The 25,663-nt window shown below is 49.1% G+C and overlaps 7 protein-coding genes across 7 annotated transcripts; 2 read left to right on the forward strand and 5 right to left on the reverse strand.

Annotated features, from left to right (window-relative positions):
* Positions 1–2,472: 2,472 nt before the first annotated feature.
* Positions 2,473–3,159, forward strand: CGCS363_v009674 (uncharacterized protein; the record flags this gene model as incomplete). The annotated part of the gene is made up of 1 exon (XM_036641523.1): positions 2,473–3,159. The coding sequence occupies one exon, from the start codon at positions 2,473–2,475 to the stop codon at positions 3,157–3,159; it is 687 nt and encodes a 228-aa protein (XP_036493305.1).
* A 193-nt stretch (positions 3,160–3,352) lies between these two features.
* YHM2-1 (Citrate/oxoglutarate carrier protein) lies at positions 3,353–4,592 on the reverse strand (the record flags this gene model as incomplete). The annotated part of the gene is made up of 6 exons (XM_036641524.1): positions 3,353–3,565; positions 3,623–3,939; positions 3,993–4,143; positions 4,204–4,299; positions 4,370–4,410; positions 4,484–4,592. 6 exons carry the CDS (start codon positions 4,590–4,592, stop codon positions 3,353–3,355), a joined length of 927 nt encoding a protein of 308 aa, XP_036492838.1.
* Positions 4,593–5,084: 492 nt separating this feature from the next.
* Positions 5,085–9,691, reverse strand: ZRA1-8 (ZEB2-regulated ABC transporter 1; the record flags this gene model as incomplete). Its single annotated transcript, XM_036641525.1, has 5 exons — positions 5,085–5,963; positions 6,022–6,500; positions 6,558–6,972; positions 7,031–8,572; positions 8,648–9,691. 5 exons carry the CDS (start codon positions 9,689–9,691, stop codon positions 5,085–5,087), a joined length of 4,359 nt encoding a protein of 1,452 aa, XP_036492836.1.
* A 3,547-nt stretch (positions 9,692–13,238) lies between these two features.
* Positions 13,239–15,789, forward strand: CGCS363_v009677 (Aconitate hydratase; the record flags this gene model as incomplete). The annotated part of the gene is made up of 4 exons (XM_036641526.1): positions 13,239–13,429; positions 13,479–14,041; positions 14,101–14,750; positions 14,806–15,789. The coding sequence occupies 4 exons, from the start codon at positions 13,239–13,241 to the stop codon at positions 15,787–15,789; spliced, it is 2,388 nt and encodes a 795-aa protein (XP_036492837.1).
* Positions 15,790–16,218: 429 nt separating this feature from the next.
* On the reverse strand, positions 16,219–18,687 carry CGCS363_v009678 (Serine/threonine-protein phosphatase 6 regulatory ankyrin repeat subunit C; the record flags this gene model as incomplete). The annotated part of the gene is made up of 1 exon (XM_036641527.1): positions 16,219–18,687. The coding sequence occupies one exon, from the start codon at positions 18,685–18,687 to the stop codon at positions 16,219–16,221; it is 2,469 nt and encodes an 822-aa protein (XP_036492833.1).
* A 117-nt stretch (positions 18,688–18,804) lies between these two features.
* Positions 18,805–19,266, reverse strand: CGCS363_v009679 (uncharacterized protein; the record flags this gene model as incomplete). Its single annotated transcript, XM_036641528.1, has 2 exons — positions 18,805–19,186; positions 19,232–19,266. The coding sequence occupies 2 exons, from the start codon at positions 19,264–19,266 to the stop codon at positions 18,805–18,807; spliced, it is 417 nt and encodes a 138-aa protein (XP_036492826.1).
* A 431-nt stretch (positions 19,267–19,697) lies between these two features.
* On the reverse strand, positions 19,698–20,897 carry mii-2 (3-methylitaconate isomerase; the record flags this gene model as incomplete). Its single annotated transcript, XM_036641529.1, has 1 exon — positions 19,698–20,897. One exon carries the CDS (start codon positions 20,895–20,897, stop codon positions 19,698–19,700), a length of 1,200 nt encoding a protein of 399 aa, XP_036492994.1.
* Between the last annotated feature and the right edge of the window lie 4,766 nt (positions 20,898–25,663).

Consider the following 25,663-nt stretch of genomic DNA (forward strand, 5'->3'; position numbering starts at 1 on the left):
ACGGCAACACGAATCGCGATCGGGCGCGACTCCATATCAATCACTACACTACCCCATTAGCGACAGAAGGCAAAAGTGCGAATAACGAATATCTTTGGGAGCTCCAAGCGAGAAACCCCCTTGCATCATTCTCCAGCAACCAAGGAACTTCGTCAAGAAGATGGAGGTTCCTTACCCTTCCGTATTCTTTGATAAGCAAGGAATATGGTGGCGGAAGCAAGCCGACAATCATCCCGTGAGTTACACTGATGGCATCGATGGGCATGACTTCCATTTCATCAATGGCAGTATGTGTTTCGAAAAAGAGAATGAACGCCTATCCGCACCATCCTTGGCAAAGCATCTTCTATACGTTACCAAAAAAGGAAAGGATCTGAAGGCGAAGCAGGATCAACAACATCGCAAGAAACAATTTACGGATCTGCCCCTCGAGATTCAAGATATCATCTTTGAATTAGCAACTTCACTGCTCTTCATGTCTTCCACAGGTCGCTTTCCAGCAATAAATCTCTGGCGTTTAGGATACTACCCCTATTGGGAAAACGAACTTGCCTTTTTGGAAGAAAGCGAGTTGTCTGATCCCTGCCGCATCATCTGCAATAAGATATCCAAAGCCTGTCCACTTACATACATCAATCGCCGAGCGAATTTGAGCGTCCTTAGAAGGCTGTACAGACTATTTGAGGCCCGAAATCAACAGTGCCGAGAGGATGGAGGAGGAGCCTTCAATTGGATGTTGGAACAACTTGATGTTACTGCAAGATTCAACGCAGATCTGGCGATTGAATCGTCCTTGAGGACAGTCCTACGAGAGTTTGAACTGTCTACGAGGTGCGGAATCGTACTCTTCCCGCTCACATGGGCTTTCGATCATGCAGTAACTACTGTTAAAGATGTGGCCGACAAGGGGTTTCGCATGCCGTCCACTCTTTGTTCAAAAGTCAATCGAATACATGTGGAATGGGATCTTGAAAACGATGAAAGCTTGGGGATGCCGACTGGGTTGCTTGTTAAAATATTAGAGAAGCTTGATAAGGTGGAGGACATCACAATCTCGCTGCGGCCATGCGTGAGCCCTCGCGACCATGAGAGAGATAAGCGTGTCATCCAGGAATTGCTGGCTCAACGCATCAGAGACATACGTCTCAAGGACGGCAAATATATCAAGGTTGGATGAATCGTGCCGCGACGCAAAAGTTTCAATGAAGAATAATAGACACGGAACAAACAAGTTTCAAGGACTTGGTGGATGCCCTCACCAATTAGTGTTTATCGACAACATGAAAGGCTTAGATGAATCGAGGTAGATAAATGGAAGCGAAAAATGACAGACTGACAAAGTGGCATCATCGTGTAAGAATAGTGCAATTCACCTGTCATCGTTTTAATCTGAACTTCTTTCAATGGCTGCCGAGTGATATGTCTTCGAGGTGCGCAATCAGTAGCATTTACTGTGACAGAAACGACCTACTGTTTTTAATTTCTATTTTCCTTTTAGACTTTTCTCTCCTTGCGAATAATTTTGCAAGTAAAAGGGTACTATGTAGACAAGACTAGCGATGGGAAGAGATACCAAGACAACCAAACAAAATTTTGGAAGAAGCTTATCACTAAATTGAAATTCCACACAGGCTAGCGAAACGGCTAGAACTTGCCAACGGCGCTCTCAGACACGTGCAGCCCATCAGCAGCCAGTGCGGGGAAACGCTTTCACTCAGCAGTAGCTTCTCATGCATCGTGGTCAGCCATCAGCGAGCCGACAACTCTAGAGACCAGAATAGCTTAGCGGGACTCACGGCGAAACGATGGCTTCAAGCCCCGGCTGTGGCTCAACTGTTAGCGACAATGCGGCAACCTGTGGGGAAAACACCACATCTTTCTATCTACGAGCTTCTCCCGGGCCCTCATCACTTCGAACATCTCATGTTCAGAATGCGAGAACGCGCCTGTTCCATGTTCAGAAACAGGGATCAATCCCTGTCTGTTGGTGATGACTCAGCGTTCTGGACCTCCTGCAGGCCGCCGCACAGTGACATCCCGCCAGCAAGACTGATGTCATGCTCCGCGCAGTGCGGGGCGCCAATCGACGCAGCTTTCCCCCACGAAACCCTGCTCGATACCAGCTTCCAGTCGCGATAACTGACGTCACCTCGGTCGGGAAAGCAAGAAATCTTTCATTCGGCCGGCGAATGTAGAGAGAAAGGACGTCAACGGGCGCTGGGGCCGCGTGACGGGAGACATCATACCACGTAACGTCTGCCCGTTGCCTTTGCCCATTGCCTTTCTGCCCCCCATTTGAAGTAGCTGGTGCCCCCTCTTTCGTTGCACCCGGGAATGTGAGCCTGTTCTTTTTTGGTACCACTTGCTCCATCTACAACAACATAGCGAACGCATTCATCGACACAAAAGCGATTTAAATCTGATTCCCACACTACAATATAGCGACCGAGAACATTTAGAAACAACGCCAACATGCCTTCCGTCCTCGGTCTCACCACAGACCCCTCCCCTCACGGCCCTGGTGCGGAGGAGCGTCAGAAGAAGAAGAAGCCCCAGCTCGCGAGCGGCCAGGAAACCGAAGGCAAGCAACTAGCCCGCCGCCCGCGCAAGGAGTCGGCCTCGCAATCCCCTCCGCGTGAGAACGGCGAGGAGAAGAAAAAGAAGAAGGAAAAGAAGGAGAAGAAAGAGAAGCCCAAGCCCAAGCCGCGCCGCGAGTATGACACCGACGACGAGTCGGAGGACGAGGGACCCCTCAACACCATCGCGAAGCGCAACCACGCGAAGGCCATCGAGATGGAGACGCTCCTCTGGGGTGCGCTGTGCCACAAGCCCAAGAGCGCACTGAAGTACATTGGCAAGGGCGCCATCATGTGCAACCCGCTGCTATTTGGCGATCCTGAGGTGTACACCGAGAGCTCGGAGCCGACGTTGAAGGAGGTGCTGAAGGAGAGCGACCGGTACCTGAGCTACAAGATGCACAAGCCGCATGTTGTTGAGATCGGATTGATGTCGATGGCTATCTGCTATGACATCACACTATTCCGTCAGGCCGATGACGGCACGCTTGAGGCGGAGGAAGCGACTGTGTCGACCAGTTGGAGACAATGCGCCAGCGGTGACTGGGAGATGACAAGCTCCATGGCCGGATGGCAGGATTAGATGCTCGGCGTTTGTATCATGATGGGTGTATTATTCTGCTGTATGGCGTCGATAATCGGTGTTTTCCTTGATGAGTCTGCGATGTATGTAATGTACTACAGCCTGCATGAATTTGATTTAAAGCCTTTAATCCCAATACTCCATTGCGGTCTCCCCGTGCCGCGACCGACCCCATCATATGCCCATGATTATTTCAAGCTTTCGACCCAACGGCATCTTTCACCATGTCGCCAAATCCGACCATACATACCGTCGCCCAGGCAGCAACTCCAATTCGAGGTACAACGCCCCTAAAGAATCCAGCCAATCCATTTGTTGCCCAGATATGCTTCGCGGTGGAAGCCATCGTGAGCTGTTGCGGACGGGAGGGGTCTGCCTTCAGCGACTGCATCTCAACCCGCACAACCTAAGTCATGAACGATGATCAGTATCAACATCGACACTGGGAATAGGAAGATCTTACCTCAAATGGCTGGTTCCAGCAGCTAAGCGCACCTCCGATGATGGATGCAACAATTTTCTCTGGGGGAGCTAGTTTCTCTTCCGGCGACTTGCCCCGGAACGACTTGATCTGGCCCTCTGCTACTCTTGAAATGCCTATTCTTGAAGACCAGCCCGTGATTTGACGAAGGGCTACTGCGTTGACACCTCGATTTACACCCCGGATACCCTTGGTGCGTAGGATCTGGAGGAACACTTCCATGGTTCCTGGCGTTCTGCCGGCTGTCACTGGAGTCTTTTGCCTTGTGACCTCGACAGTCTTCATACATGTTGTTACGCCTTGTTTGTCGTGTCAGCTGTGGGCTTGAAGCATGATCTCGCGGTAGTCATACCCATGGTAAGGTATGCTTGAGATGCACCACCAACAATGCCTCCCAATACACCAGCAATCTCGGTACCTAGGCCAGATCTCTTGGCGTAGTACTCAACCTCTGTAGAAGTAAGGACTAAGATGGCGCCTTTCGTTGAGGCCTCTAACCAAGCCTGTAAAAAAGATCAATACAATAATCCCAAGAGAGAGACCATCGGCGATGAGATACTAACCCATGGTATGAGACCCTGATAAAATCCTCGAATCCCAGCACGAGCCCAGGTTTTGCGTACAGCGTCACCAAGAGTATCGGTTCTGTTGGCACTGGCCTGAACAAAGAAACGAGGTAGTCTGGTAAGCATGTAGTCCTCATAGTGAGCTTGGCTTGCATTGCCTTACGTGGGTCTTGATGACTTCCATGGGCTGCCCCAGAGTGGTGACTGTAGCTGATGTCAGGACATGTGATTGGACAGGCGTGGAAAACGCAGGTTCCTGAAATAACAGCTAACATACCTTGAATAACGTTCATACATGCGCCGACCATCAGATTCCGCCATGGGGTCTTGCGTTTCTCGACCGCCCCGAATATTGGTGCATACGCTGCTGACGCTGAAGTTGCCATCGTGCAATATTTGGTTGGCAATATTCGTACCGCGCAATAGAAGTCAGCTGGAACAACTCTCCTTAAGAAAAGTCAAGAGATTGAATTGTAGTTATGATGAGTCCGAGTATTGATTGGTGATTGAGAGACCCTCTATCAGGTAGATGGAGTGTAATTAGTGCTGTCGGATAGGGCCGATGGCTATTAATGTTGAGGCATCGGACACTTCCGATAGAGTCGGTTGACAGCGCCCAACAACAGAACTTCGATCCCTCACTGACGAACCCACGGATACTGCAGCTATTGAGGCTCACGTACCTAGGCTTGTAAATCTCGAGTCAGTCTGAATTTCCCTTCCTCTCACGGAGGTGTTGCTGATTGGGTTCTTGCCCTTTGGGGCTCTATTATCTAGTCCTCAATTTCTACTCGAAGCTCTAAACTGAATCTAATCAATTAACATAAATTCTGCCCCTTCTATTAAGCACACTCAATTCTTGTCGTAGCCATCAGATTCTAACTTCTTTTCTTGAAGTCATTCTTGGGTACCCTCACAAGCCAGTACAATCCCGCTGCAGCAGCAATGTTGAAAATACAATACGCCCAGATGAAACCAAAGTCGCGCCACCGATTGTCGATGCTAATGTTCATGCTGGACAAAAAGTCGTTCGTACCGGCCATACCGCAGTACTGGCAAGAAGTCGCATTCCCATCGACGACATAGCCGCCGTTGCTCTGGATGTACGACGCCATGTAGTCGCCACATGTACTACCACCTGGAGCACTGAACTCCAGCAGTTCGTTGGAACTGCAGGTGACAGGCGCGTCTGCGAGACTCACGCTGAGAAAGCCTTCGACGACGTAGGTCAGAGGGTTGACTCGGTACATGAATATCCAGAAGCCTGGGAGCTCGGTAGGCCCTGCGAGAACACCACAAAAGGCGAACATGAGGATGAAGATCAGGTTGAGAATGCCACCGGCTACCTCTGCGCTTCCCAGACCTGAAATGAGGAGGTGGGCGAAGGTGCTTGAGAACAGGAAGAAGACCCAGCATATCAAGAACAGTGTGACCGCACGTGAGTGCACTGCGTCCGTCCACTCTGCGTTCAGGTCGAGGCGCATGGGGAAGTACCAGAACAGGAATGAGAACACGGCCATGAGCGAGTTCCAAGCCATCTCAACGATGATGTTTGCTAATATGAAGGCTTTCCATGAATACGCTTTCGCCGGTCTCTCGCGAACCTCGTACATCGTCCGTTGATGAACGAAGGCGGGCATGATTTGTTGGACCAGTTGATTGAACAGAAAAAGGAAGATGTAGACGCCGAACATCTGGTTCTTGAGACCACGCTCGGTGTTCTCGTTACCCAGGAGAGTAAAGCCAATGAACAGTGCCTGTTGAGAATTGCATGGTTAGGATTGCGGAAGAAAAGACTGGTAAACCCGAACTTACCGAACCAAACGTGACGACCGACTTCGAGAAGATGTAAGATGGGCTTCTCCAATACTGCTGGAAGACCCTTGTCGTCACCTCCCGCACTTGTGTTCGAAAATCCGCCGCAAACTCAGCATACGCCGCAGAGTCATGAACCTCAGCGGTGGACTGTGTGCCTTTCTCGTCTTGGCTACCCGAAAGCCTCGCAAGTTCCTTCTGCACCGACTGGTATTCCTGACTCTCACGCCACACAGCCGGCCAGTCAACGTCGGTGTGGGCCTTTGGCGCTGCCCCGATCACCTCGAGCATGTACTCAGCTGGGTTCGACCCAGGCTTGTAGGCTGGGGCACCATGACGGCTGAAGTAGTCAATCAAAACATGGGAGTTGCGGCCGATGTCGCCGAAGTAAACGGTGCGCCCTCCCTTGGCCAGCAGTAGTAACCGATCGAATCTCTGAAAAAGGGACGCTGATGGCTGATGAATCGTGCAGAGAATGGCTTGGCCGTTTTTCGTTAGTTTTTCCATCAAATCACAGATCGACCAGGATGTCTGACTATCCAAGCCAGACGTGGGTTCATCGAGGAAAAGAAGCAGTTGAGGGCGCGCAGCTAGTTCGACGCCGATGGTTAGGCGTTTGCGTTGCTCAACGTTGAGTCCTTCGCCTAGGTCGCCAATCACGGCGTCGGCATATTCCTGCATTCCCAAAAGATCGATGACGGTATCGACATAGGCCAGTCTCTCCTCCCGACTGTACTGCTGAGGTTGTCGCAGAACAGCGCTGAAGCTCAAGGCTTCTCGAACGGTTGCGGTGTGGAGGTGGAGATCCTGCTGGGTTACATAGCCCGTCTTGCGCTGAAAGGAAGAATCTCGTAGATGACCGTCAACGAGCATCTGACCGCTCACGACTCCCATCGTCACGCGGCTGGCGAGCACGTCAAGAAGACTGGTCTTACCAGCACCCGAAACACCCTACCAAGCGAAACGTTAGCACCGATACGAGATAAAGAGAGGGTGGGTTCAAACTCACCATCAGAGCAGTCAAAGTGCCTGGCTTGACCCATCCGTCGACGTGCTGCAAAATCTTTCGAGTCTCGCTCTTGACCTGTACCTCGTAGCACACATCCTGCCAATGGAACACCGAAGTCTGCTTCGCGATGTCCGGGCTGTCGCTGTCACTCTGGTTCTGAGTTGTCGACGACGAGTGGCTGATGCCGGTGTTCTCCACGTCTTTCGTGGCCCGCTTCACCTTCTTCAGGGCGTTGCGGGTGAAAACAAGGACTTCGCCCTTAGATCTCTCAGAAGAAACCCACTCAACGGCGAAAAGATACAACACCATGAAGAAGATCGTGAGGGCCATTAAGATACCAAAGTTCCTCCATCTATGACTCGGGTCAAAGTTATACACAACGCGAAGATGTTCCTCGCCGCTGACGAAGTTAGCACCAGGCGCCGCACCGCCAATGTCACACACTCGCTCGCTGGGCTCCACTAAAGAAGCAGCGTAGCCTGCGCCTGAGGGGACGAACTGCGCGCAGCTGAAGTTGCGCCCGACAAATTCGTTCAGTGCGAGACTTTCCTGGGCATAGAACACCGGGTTGACCCAGCGTAGCCAACCAATCCAATCGTGAAGGTAGCCCTGAGGAATGGCGAAGCCGCTGAATAGCATCAAGGCCAATAGAATGATGGATGAGGGTGCTAATGCTTGCGCGATCGTCTTGGTGACCGAGCCGAGGAAGCGGAAGATCATGGACATGGAAACCGTGATGCTGAATGAGAACAGCAGAAAGAAAAAGAAGGGACCCGCATCTTCACGTCGGAGGTTGGTCATGAAGTAGATCGGGATGTTGATGAAGAGCGAGTTCAGCAGCTTGTAGGGTAGGTCGACAAGCATGGCGGCTACGGCTTCGCTGCTCGGGTGATAGAGGGCGTATCGCGCATGCTTCTCGATGATCTTGCGCTTGCCGTAGAGGGTCAGGATTTCCAAGATACTACCCATGGCGTTGATGAGGATAGTGTAGAAGATGAGGAGCATGCGGTTGAACAGAGTCGACGAGTCAGGTTTCAAGTTGTAAAAGATGCTGGAAATAATGAGTGATTCGAAGAAATTGGTGGAAAGCATGGTGATCGTCATCCATGGCTCGCTGATCAAGAGTTTGAAACTGCGCCAGAGATTGAGGTTGACCTGCTGAAAGAACGACAGGGTGAACGGCGAAGACGGACGGGTCTGCTTGGATTGGTGCGCTCGTCGTGTAGCCAAAAACTTGGCATGAGTGTCGCCTCCCAGAGGAAATTCGCATTCGAAACGGTCGATCTCATTGAGGAGCAGCTGGCGATCTCGACTCTCCCTCCAAGCCTGCTCAAACTCATCAGAGCTCCGTGGCGGCGGCTTTCCACTCCAGTCCGGTTGGACCACTCTCTCCGCAGAACTGGTCATAGACGTCAAGAAGTCGGCAGTTGTCTTCTGCTCAGGGCATTGAAACCCGAGGCCTTCGAAGTAGGCCTTTGCCTCTGTCGCCATCCCAAAGTAGATCTGTCGGCCCTCGTAGAGGACCACGACCTTGTCGAAAAGCTGCATCCACAGTTAGCACATGAAAGTAACTCTGATATATCATATAAGTCTTTGGGCGGTCTGGATTCAACTCACATCATACGCCTCCTGAGGCGCCTGATAGATGGCCACGCATGAACTGCAGCGGAAGATGTCTGCCTGCATTCGGAGAGTCCGGCAAAACTCGATGGCGTTCGCGGAATCAAGGCCTCTTGTGCTGTTGTCCCAGCATTGGAGCGGGGCATAGCTCAAAACTGCCTCAGCGATAGACACTCGCTTGCGTTCACCACCACTAACGCCTCTCACGAAGTCATCTCCAACTCTGGTGTTCTTGGTGTGAGAGATACCAAGCATTGCCATCACAACATCGCGCAGGTGCTCCGCGTACTGGTGCTTGGAGATGCCATCAGGGAGGTCCATGTTCTGGGGGCATCGTGCCCTGGCAGCAAAGTAAAGGGTCTCTCCGACTGTCAGATAGGGGAAGTGGTAATCAAATTCGGCAGTGTAGATCGCTTCTCCCCGAAAGCTCGTCCGCATATCCTCTGGTGAGATGCCTTGGTAGTTGAGAGTCGCTCCATCGGCGATATAAAAGCCATGGGTGTCGCCAGCAATGGTCTTGAGAAGCGTGGTACAGCCAGATCCAGGGGGGCCCAGTACAGCGAGCATCTCACCGCTCTGGACGACGCCTTCCAAGCCGTGAAGGATATCGATACGCTGTTGTCTCTTCGACGGCGAGAATAGCGATGCTGCTTCGAGAACGAAGTTGCCAACAGTCTTCTGATAGTCCATAGTGGTGCCCAAGCCGTACACTTGAAGATCTTTGAAGGCTAGACCTGCGGTGTTTGGCGCGTTGCCAAGCAGTGCCTGAGTCTGGATCCTGTAGAACTCGGCGGCCCATTTTCGAGCGTCAAACTCAGGGCTGTTGGGGTTGAGTGTCTTGTCGGAAGGCTCAGGAAACAAGGAGTGGCCCTGGCCACCAGGGTGAGATGCGCTTGTCAAGCGCCTGGCTAGTTCATTGATCTCCTCGCCGACTGAGATCTCGGCATCAGACTGGCCAGACGGGGTGGCGTCGGCATCCAGGTGGTATTGGTGACCACCGGTCTTGTGAACGTCATGTTCAAAGAGGCCCGTTGATGGCATTGCGAAAACAAGCCTTCGGGCGCCTGTGTAGTTGAACCGTGCTTATGCGATAGCTGATTGGGGGGCGGTCGTGAGATGATTAGGGTGACAAGAGACAACTAAGAGGGAGGAAAGATGAGATAAGATCGACCAAAAGGGTGTATCTGCAGGTGATAATATGATATCAAACGTAAGTCTTTGTAAATCAAAAGATCAAACCAAAACCTGAACCTCTATGCCCGACTATACGAGAAAACAAGCAGACTACGAAGCCTTCAAGTATCCCATCTAATACGAAATGTCCTTGGCGACGGGGCCCGAATGTTCCAGCGGTCAGCTTCACCGCGTGTGAATGACTCTTTCGAAGGCCTCAAAGTCAAAGTTTCGAAATGAATACCTACATGATGAAGTTTTCACGGAAAGTGCGAAGTTCCTTGGCTGGCCGATCCGGCGTCGCCCCCGGCATGCAGAAACAGCGGGACGAGAGGGCAAGCCGCACTTTCGGAGAGTGCGAAGTGCCGGATAAGTGGGGACTTTTTGGCATTCGCAACTGTTGTTCAATGGGAATCGAGCAAACCACCCCGCCGAGAGGTGCGGCTTGCAGATGGAGCTCCCCAATGGGGTAATGGCGGATGTAAGCTGGGAGCAGCTAACGATCCGTGTTTTCCAAGTCTCGGGAACGTGGGCCACTAGCTGCGGATGAGAAGCTTCTCATTCGTCAATCGGCGAGAATGACTCTGAATCCAGATCTCTTTGTGGAGAACGCTGTGCCCTCGGCGGCGTGGACTTGACAAACGACGTGATCCATCAGCGTCAGGTTGGCGTCTTCTTGGGACTTTCCATCTTTTCCATCTCTCAATATCGACCGCTTTCATCCCACGGTACTCACCAATCGTACTTCCGATCCCTGAATCATCTGCTGCCCCCGCGCATTGGCTGTCACCCCGGACGTTCGCACTCTGCCTGCATGTTCCGAGTTTTTGACTCTCCATGGATCGGCCAGGGGTTGTTGTCGTGAATGGCCTGTCGGTAAGCTTCCATTTCACACCCATCTTATTCCGCCTCGAGGCAATGTTCCCGAGACCTACATAACGTTGTGCTGGGATCGGATGACAGATTGCCGGGAATTTGGCTGATGAATCACAAACCAGTGTACAAATTGCAGAAGCAAGAAGGTACGTGCTGACCAACAAGACTCCATAAGAGCAAGTTGACTAATACCAGTCAAGGTCAGGTGCAGCCGAGACACCCCAACATGCGAACGATGCAACAGTCAAGGTCTCTCGTGCCATTATCCACAGCGACGGACTAGAAAGAGTATCAGGAAAGAGATACCACGGCATCAAAGGTTTGGCTCCATCTCACATCATCTATCAATATGAAAAGCTTACCAGCTTCTATCCATCTAAAAGTTCTGAAAGCGAGACTCTGTCGTTGATTCTCGAGCGGCTGCAACGCATTGAGGGCAAATATTCGCCTAAGCCTTCATCTCCTATTGCAGGCTCCTCGTCGCGACGGCAGAAGTCTACTTGCAGTGCTACCGATGATGTCTCTGAGACACCCTACTCAACCCCGAGCCCTTCTGGGGATCCTTCTCCGATTCCTTCTGTTGAGGACAGCATAGGGCTCTTGCATTTGAGAACAAAGCCATCCGAGGGCATTTCTCCGGGATCTCCCCCACTCGATGTTGCCTCCACTCTCAGTGACACCTTCGATCGGGTCCGAGATCTGAGGTTGAAGCGCACTGTTGGGCTGCAAGCGATCACCACCGAAGGTGTTCTCATCCCACCGGAGCTTGCAAGGACTTGGATCCACAGTGAGACTATCCGGCAGGCACGATTACTTCTTATTGATTGCTTACCCCTTGGCACAGACTACTTCACTTATACGCCGACGGAAACGTTCCTCAGTCTTGTTGACAGGAAGATGATTGAGATGATACCCGACATGTTGACCATGAAACATGTCACCCTCGACCCTTGTATTCTGATCGTGTACTATGTCATCCTTTGGCGTGGATGCTACATTCTCAACACTAGATCCTTCCATAGTCCCGATCGAAAGTACGCGAGGCAGCTTTACCTATGCTGTTTGCGTGCTATCCCAACATGGCAGCAGGAAGCGACCGGATCAATAACGGACTTCATTGCTGCCATCTTCATGGTGAGCCAAAGCCTATCATCACCAAAATCTGTCAATACGCTGACAGGTTGCTCTTAGACTGGAGTTGCGACGGAAATGTTCGACTTTGACTCAAGTTTGGAGATGCACCAGCTAGCTTGCGACTATGCCAAAGGTCTTCACCTGCACAGTCTTGATGGCTACGATTACTTCGCAGTAACTGAACCCGGTTCCACGAGAACCGATGACGACCGCCGAGGCATGTGGGAGCTTATCCAAACGGATCTCTTCTATCACTTGATTTACAACAAGCCGGCAAAGCTGTTCCGAAGTCTTGACAGCTGGCAGGTTAACTTGCCGTGGCTATCGCTCGACTCGACTCCGAACAACGATGCGCCAGTGCCAACCATTGCATTTCTCGTCCGCAGCCGACTAACCTTCGTTCTGATCCATTTCTTTCAGATGATCAAAACGCTTGATAACGAATCTGAAGCTGTAAATTCTATTGAGCCTCTTTGTCACGAGATTGAGTCGCTGCTCGAAGAATGGAGGATCGTGAGTCATGACCTAGTCCTGAATATGTCGAGTGCTCAGGGATCACTAACAGCAGGCAGGAGGACTGGGTTCAACGATCTGCACACGAAAATGATATGATCAACCTGTGGATTCTGGGGGATCTATTGCTCAATGGCTACACCTGCATCATCTTCATGCTTCGAAAGGCAACACTCCTCAAGACGAACTCGCCTAATCCGATCTCCTCCGATGATAACATACCAAAGACAGACCTGTCGACCAGGATATCACGTCGGATCCTGGAGCTTACCTATCTCATGCTCCATGTCTGGAGGTTCCCTGCAGCTGAGGCCATCTCGTACATCTTGGGCGCTTACCGGGCTCACATTGCATATGCCCACATCGCTAGCAATATGATCAACTCTCCGGGTCTCGAGGAGGATGCGACTGCTGATTTGGACTTGTTAGACCGCGTTGCGCAGAGTATCGAGACAGCGGCTCAGGAGGAGTGCGATTTCGCACCTTTGGTCAGGGTCATGAAGAAGATTAACGCCGAAGTTCGGGAGCGTGTGACCGGCGTGGCTGGTGATTAGGTTGGATAATCACGTAGACGAAGGAGTGGCTTCACATGCACACAATACACGCCTAGAATATCAGGGATTTTGTTGGGTCGTTAAATCAAGTGAAAGCATCGTCACCTCGGAATCGTTGCGTAGCTTGGGTGCAGAGCAGTTGGGACACTTTCGGCTTGGGCCGACGGTCCTCGGCTTGCTTGAGGAGCATCGGAACGCTCCGATCAACCGCCCTCGCAGTCATATTCGCCCCCTGCAACGCTCAAAAACACCCAAAGATGAATTGTTTGAAAAAGATTACCTGTCCCACGATTGGCGAATACAAACCGTGGTATTAGTCAGTCAATGCCGAGTCCAAGATGTACCTCCACGCATCCAGACCCTTGGCGCGCCTATCAAGAGGCTCACCCCACCAGCGACATGTTAGCCTCAGAAGAGGCCTGGCATCAGTGAGCTCGACCAGCTCCAAAGCAAGACTGAGTCGATTTGAGACCGACAATACAATTGACTATGCCGACCTCACGCGTCGGATTGAGTCAAGTCGAAAGATGTAAGTCTGCATCCTAGATTCTTGAACATCGCGTTGACGCTTACTACAGACTTGGGCGACCCCTGACGTATTCAGAGAAGGTGCTTTTCGCTCATGCCGACAATATCGGCCACGAGCCCCTCCACCGTGGCAAGACGCAGCTCAAACTACGTCCTCGACGAATCGCATGCCAAGATGCGACAGCTCAGATGGCAATCATCCAATTCATGTCAGCTGGTCTCGACTCCACTGCAGTGCCTACGACTGTTCACTGCGACCATCTTATCGTCGGCAGCACAGGCCAGGATGAAGACCTTCCGCAAGCCCTGAGCACGCATAAGGAAGTTTATGACTTTTTGTCAAGTGCATGTAAGAGGTACGGCATGGGATTCTGGAAGCCTGGCGCTGGAATCATCCATCAGACTGTTCTTGAGAACTACGCTTTTCCGGGAGGCATGATGGTCGGCACAGACTCACACACTCCTAATGCGGGCGGAATGGGCATGATTGCGATTGGTGTAGGCGGCGCTGACGCGGTTGACGTGATGGCTGGGCTGCCTTTCGAGTTGACTGCACCGCATATCATTGGTGTGAGGTTCACGGGACAGCTGTCGGGATGGGCTACGCCCAAGGGTGAGTAAAAATGCTTCAAAGCTACCTTATGCTACCTTGATTTCTGACCAAGCATCTAGATGTCATCAACAAGTTGGCGGGCATTCTTACAGTCAAAGGTGAGACTGGAGCTATCATCGAGTTCTTTGGCCCCGGCACTGAGTCTCTTTCTGCAACTGGCATGGCCACCATTTGCAACATGGGCGCTGAGACGGGCGCCACAACTTCGATTTTCCCGTACTCCGAGGCGATGAGATCGTATTTGCAAGCGACACACCGCCACGATATCGCCGATGCAGTTCGCTTTGCATCACCTGAGTTGCGCGCGGATGAAGATGCTCAGTATGACAGAATCATCGACATCAACCTCTCTGAGCTGGAGCCCATCATCAACGGACCATTCACACCCGATCTATCAACGCCAATTTCAAAGCTTTCAGACGCCGTGGAAAAGGAAGGTTGGCCAAAGGACTTGACTGCAGGACTCATTGGTTCTTGCACGAATTCCTCATTTCAAGATATGTCGATGGCCGCGGAGTTGGCGAAGCAGGCATTGGATGCCGGGCTTCAGCCGAAGATGCCGCTTTTTGTGTCACCTGGAAGTGAGCAAACAAGGAAGACGCTGCAGGAGAATGGGGTACTTCAGGTGTTTGAAGAGCTCGGAAGCAAGTTGTTGACGAATGCTTGTGGCCCATGTTGCGGCTCTTGGGATCGTCAAGATATGGAGAAGGTAAGCTGCTCAATTGCAGCCGAGGTACAAGAAAAGATGCTGACTTCGAATTCAGGGCGTCAAGAACTCCATTCTCACATCCTACAACCGAAACTTCACTGGCCGTCTCGATGGAAACCCAGCCACTCACATCTTCCTAGCCTCACCAGAAATGGTTATGGCGAAGATTTTCTCAGACGATCTCAGTTTCAACCCGACTTCCGATTCTATAGTCACCCCATCGGGCTCTGACTTCCGCTTCAAGCCTCCAGGTGGAGATGCACTACCATCGCGCGGGTATGCCAATACGGACTACGTCTACAGCCCTCCACCATCAACAGGTCGCAACGAAGTCGAAGTCCAGATTGCTGAGACATCGAAGCGCCTCCAAAGACTGGCCCCCTTTGAGCCTTGGCACGGAACGGACTTTGAAAATTGTGCTATTCTGATCAAGGTTCAGGGCAAGTGCACAACAGACCACATCACGCCCGCTGGCCCGTGGTTCGCCTACCGCGGCCACATTGGGAACATCTCAAATAACACCCTGATTGGAGCTGTGAATGCCGAAACGGGCAAGGTCAATCAAGTGAAGAACTGGTTGACCGGCGAAGACGGCGATGTTCCGGGTACCGCGCGGGCTTATAAAGAGGCGTCGCAGCCCTGGGTTGTGATCGGAGACCACAATTACGGAGAAGGCTCGTCCCGTGAGCATGCAGCGTTACAGCCGCGCTACCTTGGATGCGTGGCTATTATGGCTAAGAGCTTCGCGAGAATCCACGAGACGAACCTGAAGAAGCAAGGACTGCTGGCACTGAAGTTTGTGAAGGAAAGCGACTATGACCGGATCAGCTCTTCTGACCGCATTAGTATTGTAGGTATCAAGGATTTGCAACCAGGGAAGAACGTTGAGGTCAGGATTACGCCAACAACAGCAGGTCGAGAAAGCTTCAGCATCGAGCTGAGCCACACATTGACAGGCGAGCAGATTGAGTACTTCAGAGAAGGAAGTGCACTGAACCTGATGGCGAAGAGGAAACAGGAGAAAGAGGCTTTACTATAACAGATGTATTTAGCCTCGTACCAATGATACCTCGCTGAACCTACCAGTAAGGTCGCCAGTGCTGTGTGACGTGGCCACCCCTGTAGCGATATCCTTGCCAAACCGACTATCAGGGTCACTGACCTTGTTGCCGCCTGCGTATATCTGTCAGGGTCCTTGTATTGTTTATCTCCACGTACATAAGTTGTCTTTGCAGGCGCCGTGTTCCTATCTGCCAATTACTTTAGGAGGCTCCCTTCAAAATTCCATAACTTCGCTCCTAGGGCCTACCGAAGTCATCACAGTGGCTCTCCCGGGGATGTACACACTTGAAGATCGTGAAACCGATTCTTCTGACCTTCTCACGTCTACTGAGATGTCAATCCGACGAAGTTAAGCTGTTATCTCAGCCAAAACAGCTTGACATGTCTATGAAACGACAAAAGCAATCTAATAAAACGGCCCCACGTGTACGATATCTTTGGATAAAGCCGACAACAAGGAAGCTATTTCATTGTTTCCCAAAAACATGGCAAGCTCGAGCGGTGCCATAAGCTTGGGGAGAAATACCACTTCGGCCTCCTCTAAACATTCGTTTTGTGCTTCCTTTAGCTTCAAATAGCTGTTACAACTGCCGTTGATGCTACAGCTAGCCTTGAAAAGCTCTTCGATACAACTTGCATGTTGATTTGCGACGGCGAGGTGTATAGGCTGGAAAGATGCACCATCAGTTGACCAAGAATTCAACGCGGCAGGTTTCGGAGCATTTAGTAGCCTTGCAACACAGTCCGAGAATCCGTAAAGACATGCGAAATGAAGAGGAGTTAGTCCGATAGCAGTAGTCGTCGCGTCTGGGTCGGCGTTCAGGTCTAGCAGTATACCCAGAGCGTCAGGCTGGTCAGCCATGACAGCAGCATGCGCCGGAGTCCGACCGTGAGAGTCGGCCGTCTCAAGTGAAGCTCCCACATTGGTTAGCCTCTCAATGATCTGCCTGCTTCCACCACAAGCCGCATGAAAGAGCACGGTGCGACCAGCATTGTCTGCGGCATTGATATCAGCAGTCTCCAGTAGCTTGCCAATTTCTAACGCAGCAGTGTTTCCATTGGCAACAGCCCTGTGAATAGGCAGCTCACCACGGGAATTCACCCGAGTTTCTGCCATGCGCCTGATGACCAAGGCGTCTATGACCTTGCCCTTGGAGGTATTCGACATCCAATATTTATCGCCCCACGACAGGTCTTGTGCATACGCGGCAAGCAAGTGCGAGAGGGTTTCCCCTGTTGCAGTTGTTAAGTCCCACTCGCCACGCGACCGTCTAGACTTTTCCAAAAGATAGAGCACAACTGGAAAGTTCTCGGTCAAGATGGCTAGGTGTATAGCCATCCATCCGCCTCTGGTCCGACTTCTGACGTCTACCTTCAGGTTGATCAGCTTTTTAATGATCCGGAATTTATCTTGAGAAGTCCACTGAGCAGCGGCCCAGTGAATAGGTCGAAAGTCGTCGAATTCTTCCGCCTGACACTCAATCAGAGCTTTATTCTCAGCGGCCAAGGATTTGATCTTGGATAGATCCTTCTTATGTATAGCGCGAACCATATCTGCGTATGGTTTGTCATGGCTGATGACATCCAAGGTCAGATTTGCTGCAAAATCCCGACCTCGTTCCGCTGGTCTTGTTCTGACTCCGTCTGGGGACTGTGAAGGATTGGAAATTATTCGGCATAGGGTATCCTGATAGCAGCATTTGCGTGTTGCTGATGCGACCAGATCGGCAATATCTGTCACAAAGCTCGCTTTTGTAATGGCAGCTTCCGCGTTCACGATCGCGTACCCGGTCCCATTTGTCGAAGTGGCGGGATTTGGCTGCTGCGTAAAGAAGACCTCCAATTGTACGAACCGTCTACCACGTTGGTTTTGTTCCGTCGTATGGATGGTCAGAAGCCCTGCGTCTCCAGATTTGTCGCATACTTCTGTTCCAGACTCAAACACAAGTTGCGGGTCCTTTAGATATACTTCTTTAAGCTGAGTGTCGATGTACGGGTGCTTCTTATACTGCACTTCCCATTGCTTTCCGATGCGTAACAGGCCAACAGAAAGATCAAACAGCGGCTTAAGTAGATGATCTCCGAATCGCAGGATGACAATGGTTTGACCTGACTTGGGCTCACCAGTCCGCACGATGGACTGGGTCGTGCTGAATCGATCTGGCGGATACGCCTCCATGATCGAGATTGAAGAAGACACAACGTCGCTGTAATCGCCCTGGGCGTATGTTCTGATTTCAATTTCCGGCAGAATGTAGAATGGGGTTTGTTTAACGTAGATTGTGGTGATTGCGCCCTTTCGCTGAAACCCATCCAGGTTGTTTTGCACAAATTGCACACCGTAAGGTACTGTCCAAGGAATGCGAGCAAATTGGTCACCCCATAGGCGCCTAAGAAATATACAAGGCGCTTGTTTTGCGACAGGTGTCGAAGGCGTGGAAACCGTGCAGTCCAGCACGGCAAAATAATCGTCTCCTTCGGGGACAATTGGGATGAGCTGCATACTTGTCCGGAGACCTTGACTTGTGATGCCGACTGGCACGCTCTCGTTCGATTCTAATGGTGGCATCGGGCGAACGTTATTCATCTCAAGGCGTGAGAATGACTCGGGGGAGCTAGCAAGTAGTCCGTGGAGATTGTCGATTGCCGAAGCGCCTTGGGGTTCTATTGCCCAAAGAAATATAGACTGGTCGTTTGTCTCTCTCAATATCTCTTGCTGAAGACGTATAAAGGCCTTGGAGCCTTCTCCATACAGTAGAGGCATGTTGACATCGAACAAACCAAGCAGACAGTAGGCGATGTCCTCCCTGCGCTTGGTTTCGCGCTTGGCAGCCCAGCGCATCTTGTCGGCTATACTGGCGTCGTGTAGGGCCATCCTGCCGGCGAGAATATCAAGGTCAATGCCAGTAATGTCAGACAAGATCCCACAAAATGCATAATTTCCAGCCTGTGTCGTGTGAGGACAATGATGTCTTGGGGTGAGATTTGTTACTTACTGTTTTTGTATCAATGTAAGACCAGTCAGAAGCATAGAATTCCACAACCCGGGGCGCGATGAGTTCTTGTAATGTCCAACCTCTGGTGAACCAACGGCTGCTCCTAAATGCGGACCTCGTTTCGTTCGCGTTTTGAGCCAAGGTAAAATTGACATCTGAAAGATACGCGAAGCATACTTTCGCTTGCTGATACCATCGGTACATCGAGTTAATAGACTCAGATAGTTCGGCGCTGCTGGCTTTGTTGATGCAGCATGTATCAACCCATAGGTATGAAAATCCCTGTCTTTTCGCCAAAATCGCTGCTCCCTTAATCTTTTGGAAACCACTGGAATTGAATAGACTCTTATCTCCGTGATCCAGCTGCATTTCATCAACCCGAAGTGACGACGATTGTAGATCATTGAATTGCTCGAATGTCACCTCGTCGGAACTCCAAGTGTGGGACAAAATAGCATAGCTATTGGGAGGGTCTCCCAGGAACTCCACAAGACGAAGAGACTCAAGATCGCCGGTGTTGATCAGCCACATCTTGAGCTTACACGATGACCACGTTTCGACTACCAGTAACGACACAGGAGTGAGTAAAATCCACAGAGCACACAAAAGTCAGAACAGCGGATGAGAAAGAAAGACGACGTCCAAAAAGAGGGGAAACAGAGGTTGGTTGATTTGAGGCCTTAGGCTTTCATGAAGTAAGGGATGCAACTGCATGCTGACGCAATATGTGCTACCCTGATCTAAATGCACTTTTCCTGTCCATTTGGAGCAGCCAACCGTTTGAGAAGCTGAACGAGTGTGTGACTCCAACTATATTTAGCGACTGACATTATTGGCTGGCCTGGTTGTCCTTCATCGTCCCATTCGTACGAGTCAACGCCAAAATAATTCACTTCCAGAACACCCTTCCTTCCATGAGCCTGCGTGCGGTTCGGTATACGGTCGCAGACTCCAGAGACCCATCCTTCCCATAATCCGCAGCTACATCCAGAGTCCCACTCGCGTGGAATATCCTCACGTCACCACCAGCCCCAGCGTTTGCCTTGACACACTCAGATACAACTGTGCCCTCCGCAGTAGCAGCTGCGGCTGCGGCCAGCGCCACAGTGACCGGAATGGCCTTGTGAGGCTGGTCGACCGACATCGCCCGCGCGACGAGGGTGTTGAGCTTCCCATCCTGTGGTGGCGACACGATCGCGATTTTCGGCACGCTTCCAGGCACCTTTTCTTTCGTCTCGGCGAGACCCATCTTCACACCAGCGGTTCGGCGGATTTTGTCCAACGTCTGCAATAGTGTTGGGTGATCCTCAATCCCCTGAGGAGTGATGGTTCCCTCGACATCAAGAGCCGCAGCCTGGACGAAGACGCAAGGATTGCCAGCATCGATGCAAGTGACCTTCATGCCCTCAATCTCATCCACCTTAGCCTCTGTCGGGAAGAGCCTCCCAGTCCGAGACCCAGCAGGGTTGAGAAACTTGAGCTGCACCCTCGCCGCCGTGCCCGCTACGCCGTCAATAGAAAAGTCACCATGAGCAGCGGCCTCCTTCCCATCTAGAGGAAAGATGGACTCGATAACTTTGCCGGTATTGGTGTTGAAGACCCGCACGGTCGCCTCAGTCGCTCCGTCAGGAACCTCAACGAGACCGGAGTCCACCGCGTAGGGGCCCACTGCAGCGCTCATGTTGCCGCAGTTGCTGGAGTAGTCGACGTTGGTATTCTTTATGCCAAGAGAGACGAAGGTGTAGTCAACATCTGCATCGGGCCGGTCACTCTTTCTGATGACACAGACCTTGGAAAGACTGGAAATGCCGCCGCCGAGACCATCGAGTTGCCGACCGTACGGATCCGGGCTGCCGATGCTGCCGAGGAAAATGCGGTCCCACTCGGAGCGGTCGGCCGGAAGGTCCTCATGGCGGAAGAAGATGGCCCGGGATGTGCCGCCGCGGTAGTAGGCTGCTGGCAAACTGCTCTGGGCGCGAATTTGGAGCTTGGTGGATATCGACGCCGCTGAAGAGAAGCGACCTGATAATGTGGTGAATGGTGCCAGCGGGCGGGCGCTTCGGCCGCTTAAAGCTCTGAGTGAAGCCATTTTGCCAGTGAAATTAGTTGTCAAAGATTGATTCACCAGAAGGCACTCACTGAGCATTAAGGGGATGAAATCCGGATGGAGTGCAACGCAGTAACCGAGACGGGTTTAGCCCGTGTTTCCGGTCTCCGAGGTTGGCTCTTCGGTTACATCCGATACCTCAATGTCGCCTTTGCGTGCCAGCGCCCTTCTTGACAGCTGCGATCATTGATACTAAGATTTTCAACTTCACTCATGAATAACAGAAGTGATGCTTTTGTTGATGAAACACATAGTCTCGACGAGATTGTGGTTGGAATAGGGGTGTTTCGCTACTCATAAAACTTCTTCGGGTTTCTTGCCGTGACCTTCCCCCACGTCTCATCGCTCCCGATCCAATTCCTGAGATTTCTTACAATAAGCTCATTGTCGATTACTCGGAACTCCTCGATGGCATCTTTCCCTCGTTTCAAGCGATCGTTGCCCTCGCCGGTGTGTGGCCAGTCACTGCCCCAAATTAAACGATCAGGTACTCTCTTAGCCAGGGCCTTGATAACCGGCTCCATGTCGTCGTATCCGGACTCTGCACGGCTTGAGAGTCGATAAAGTCCTGAGATTTTGATGATCACTTTTGAAGCTTCAGCCAGTCTGACCAGACACCCGAGCCCGGGCTGTTCGGTCGGATCCATCGCCTGCGTTCCACTGGTTGGCTTTAGCTTAGAGGAGCCCTGCAGTCCGCCTACATGGTCGGCGATGACCTCGACTGGAAGATTTGATATCGTGCCAAAAAGATCTTCCCATATTGATGCAGCGCAAAAGAGTTGAATCTTCCAGTTAGGAAGGACCTTGATCCTTGCGGCTGTTTCGATCACCACCCTGCGGAGAGCTTCAACGTCAGTACTCTTTCCGTCGGCTTGCATATTGATCCTAAGACCTCGAATGCCTAGATCGTGCATTGACCAAAGTTCTTCGTCGCTGATACGTGCGATGTCGACCACCGCGATACCTCGGGGAGACTGGGCCCCATCATCGCGAAGTTTTCGGAGCAGATGTAACAGAACAGTGTTATCGTTTCCATATGGCGAAGGCTGAACCAACACGATGTTGAGCGCTTTGTCTTTGGTCAAACTTGAGCTGAAGTTCAAGAGTTGCTGAAGGGTCGCTTGGGCCGGGGTGTAAGCCCGGGATGCTGCGAAGGGTCCGATTGCTGAGTCAAAGACATGAACATGCGTGTCCCAGCAGTCGGCCGAGAGACATGGCGGGGCCGATTGCGGTTTGGGTGGGCTTGAGAGAGTTAGGAATCAGCTCAGTGTTGAATCCGATAACTTACTTCATTGTGGCCTTACTAGCAAATGCCCTACCTGGGCTTGGTTTTTGCCTATTGAGGACAGAAAAGGCAGTTGATATTCTGGAATTCTTCTGAGACGCAGCAGCCAACATGACGCGCAGGTGCATCCCACTCACTCGGGTACAGACAGTGAGGGGCGAACGGGTAAAGCCCGTCATCAGCGGCGTTTTCCCGAACGCAGCGAAGCCCCACTCTCTGCACGGGGTTTTCGGATCGATCCGACGGAGTGTCCCCGAATTCTTTCACAGGCTCTTGTCCTTCTCAGACCGAAGACAGTATGCCCTGGAATGAGATCGCGACCAACTTCTCATCAATGGGAGAGCCTGAAATTGAATTGAAGTGAGAGAATTAGAGTCTTTATCATCCATGGCTGAAGACACGACCGCCGACGGGGCCTCTCCATCTTCATCACCGGCTCAGGCCGACAACATCCCGACGCCTACCCGGGGGTCCAAGCGGCGCAGGCTAACGCTAGCCCCCCTACTCACGTAGGGGGCGAAAAAACAGGGTTTCTACGCAAAAAAGGGGGTTTCTACCTAGATCACCAAAAGTAGCATTTTTCAGTATTAACCTACTAAATTAATAACTTTTTGTGATATAATTTTCAGCCTTAACTATATTATATAGTAATAAAAGTAGTATTATTATATTACTCTTAAGTAGGGCTATCTAGCTATATATATAATATAGAGGCACAGGCAAACGAGTGGTAGTGATCTGTGTGATGATCTAGCTAAGTGGGCTGCCTGGCCAGGAGGCTGGAAGAAGGCACTAGGGGGCCCTAGGCTGCACAGGCCACCTAGAGCACTTGTGGGCAGGTGCTACCATACTACCCCTCAGGCTCTAAGGCCTAGTAGTAACTATTAATACGTATAAAGTAGGTAAAACGCTAGAAATCTTATTAAGAGCTAAAACGCTTAAAACTGAGGAGTTTTTAAGTTTATATTAACTTAGTTAATCTCTAGTTAAACTACTAAGTAATCCCTATCTTCTAATTAGCTTAGGGCTTTAGATTAAATTAATCTTAGAGCTAGCTAATATTAATCTATATTATCCTCTAATCTATCTACTAATCTAAGTATTCTAATAAAGTTATAGTGTTTTTATACTTTAAGAGACTTTATGAGGCTATTAGTAACTATCTTAAAGCTATTAATAAGGTGAAGCATGAAGGTTTTATTTATAAGTACTTCCTTAATAATCTATTTATATTAAATATTAATATAGTGAGTATAAGCCTAGTTTAATAGATTTATAATGTAAAAGTATATATTAGTACTATTTATAAAGAGTAGAATAGGAGTATTTATCTTAGTATTAAATATCTACTTAATAGATCTCTTGATCTATTTAAAGGTGAGGCTAGTAGGCGTTAAGTTTACAAACTCTGCCTTAGTTATGCTAAGAGTGATAAACGTCTGCTTCTTAGTCTTCTAAGTAATAGGGGTACTGCTAAAGAAGATAATATATCCTCTAATAGAGATATAAGATAGCTAGTTATTAGTAAATAAGGAGTCTGCTATATTATAGAGAGCTAAGGTTTAATTTAGATTAGTTCTGCTAATAATAATACTATAATAGAGGGTTTCTTAGAGGTAGTAAAAGAGGTGTTTAGTGAAGTGTAGATATATCTAAGATAAGCCTCTATTTACTTAGTAGAGCTTACTAATATAGTAAGTAATATTAATATAGGTACTCTGAGCGAGCTAGTTAAAGTAGCTAGTCTTTTTGATATACTCCTCAGCTTTTATAATAGTACACTTATTCTTATCTTATTAAATAAGAAGCTCTTTATAAGAGGGGAAGGGAGTTTTTATAGGCTGTAGATCTTAGTAGCTAAATTAATAAAAGATAGCTTTAGTATATTTATGCTGTAAGAAGAAGATCTTCCTAGTTAAGATACTACGTTTAATTTAGAAGCTAAGGAACTATATAGCCTTACTAAGTTTTTTAAGAGTATATACCTTCTTAAGATTATTATAGATGCTCTTAATATACTACTTATTAGGCGTAGTAATAGTATTATTATTAATATATATTAAGGTATAAGCATACTAGTCCTTATTTATAAATAAATAGAGCTTACTATTAATAGGAATAAAGCTGATCTTATTCATCTTAGTGTAGATAAGATTAAACTACTAGAAGGAGGCTTTATATAAACTATAAAGTGCCTTCTTAAGAAGCTAAACCTTACTATTATTAGTGCTAAAGCTAGTAGGCTGATAAATATAGATCTTAATATTATTAGGAATTAATGCTGCAAGGAAAGCAAAGTTAAAGTTATATATCTAGTATTTAAGTCTTTAAAGAGTAGTAATAGTGAGGAATAGTTAAAGAGCTATAGCTATAGTGACTGCTATATAAACTTCCTAAGAAGCCTAGTTTTTACGCTTAAAATTACTATATATAACCTAGTAAGCTTTAAACTAAGCAATAATATTATTAATAGTAGTCTTAATATTAAAGACCTATTAGCTAGAAAGGACCTTAGTATTATAAGGAGGGTAGATAAGTTTATAGACCTTTTTTATAATAAACTATTAGATCTCTTACTTATAAGCTTCTTTCTATTTAGGCTAGTGAGGATTATTTTTAGCTTACTTAAAGGTCTTTAGAATGCTATAGCCTTATAGAAGCGCTCTAGAGATAGTAGTAATAGTGAGAGTGTTAAGAGAGTACTTAAGTGTATTATTATATACCTAAATATTAGTGGTAATATATGCCTTTTTGTTATAGTTATAGATGCTAAAGAGCTGCTTATAGTAACTAGGAGGCTTAAGGTTACCTTAATAGGGTTTAGTAGAGGTAGTCTTATTATGTTACGCAGCCTTAGTAGCTTTATCTCTATGAGTTTGCTGTTTATAAGTAGGGTTAATACTATTAAGTTCTTAGTTAATAATACTGCAGAAGGACTTATTAGAGTTACTATCACTGTTATAATACTTATCAGCCTTCTTATTATAGTTTATAGTAACTATATTATCTTCTAAAGGGGACTATAGGGTTAAGTGAAGTATAATTTTATCTAGAGGTAGAGTTATTAAGTCTAATCTTTCTATAGCTATATTAAGGGTGTTATTATTAGCGCTTAAAGATGTTAGCGTTATAGTAGTAATCTCTAGAGACTTCTTAGGAGAATTAGAAGTGCTTATGGTTATGCTGCGCTAGATCTAAAGATCTAGCTTATTAAATAGCATATTATGTTCTGTGTTATTAGCAATTAGCGTATTATATGTAAGTTAAAGAATTATGTTTACTAGTCTTTTGTAGAAGTAAATATTATAGTAGTAGATAACTTTCTTTTTCTCTAGGATATAGATATAGTAGATATAGCTATAGAGAGATATATATCTAATAAGATGTCCTTTTATTGTATAAGCCTCTATTTTTCTGGAATGAGGAGGATAGTTAACACCTTTCTTGTGGATATAAGTAGTGT

Source organism: Colletotrichum siamense (genome assembly GCF_013390195.1).
Source record: "Colletotrichum siamense strain Cg363 chromosome Unknown KSG_Cg363_contig06, whole genome shotgun sequence".
Lineage (NCBI taxonomy): Eukaryota > Fungi > Ascomycota > Sordariomycetes > Glomerellales > Glomerellaceae > Colletotrichum > Colletotrichum siamense.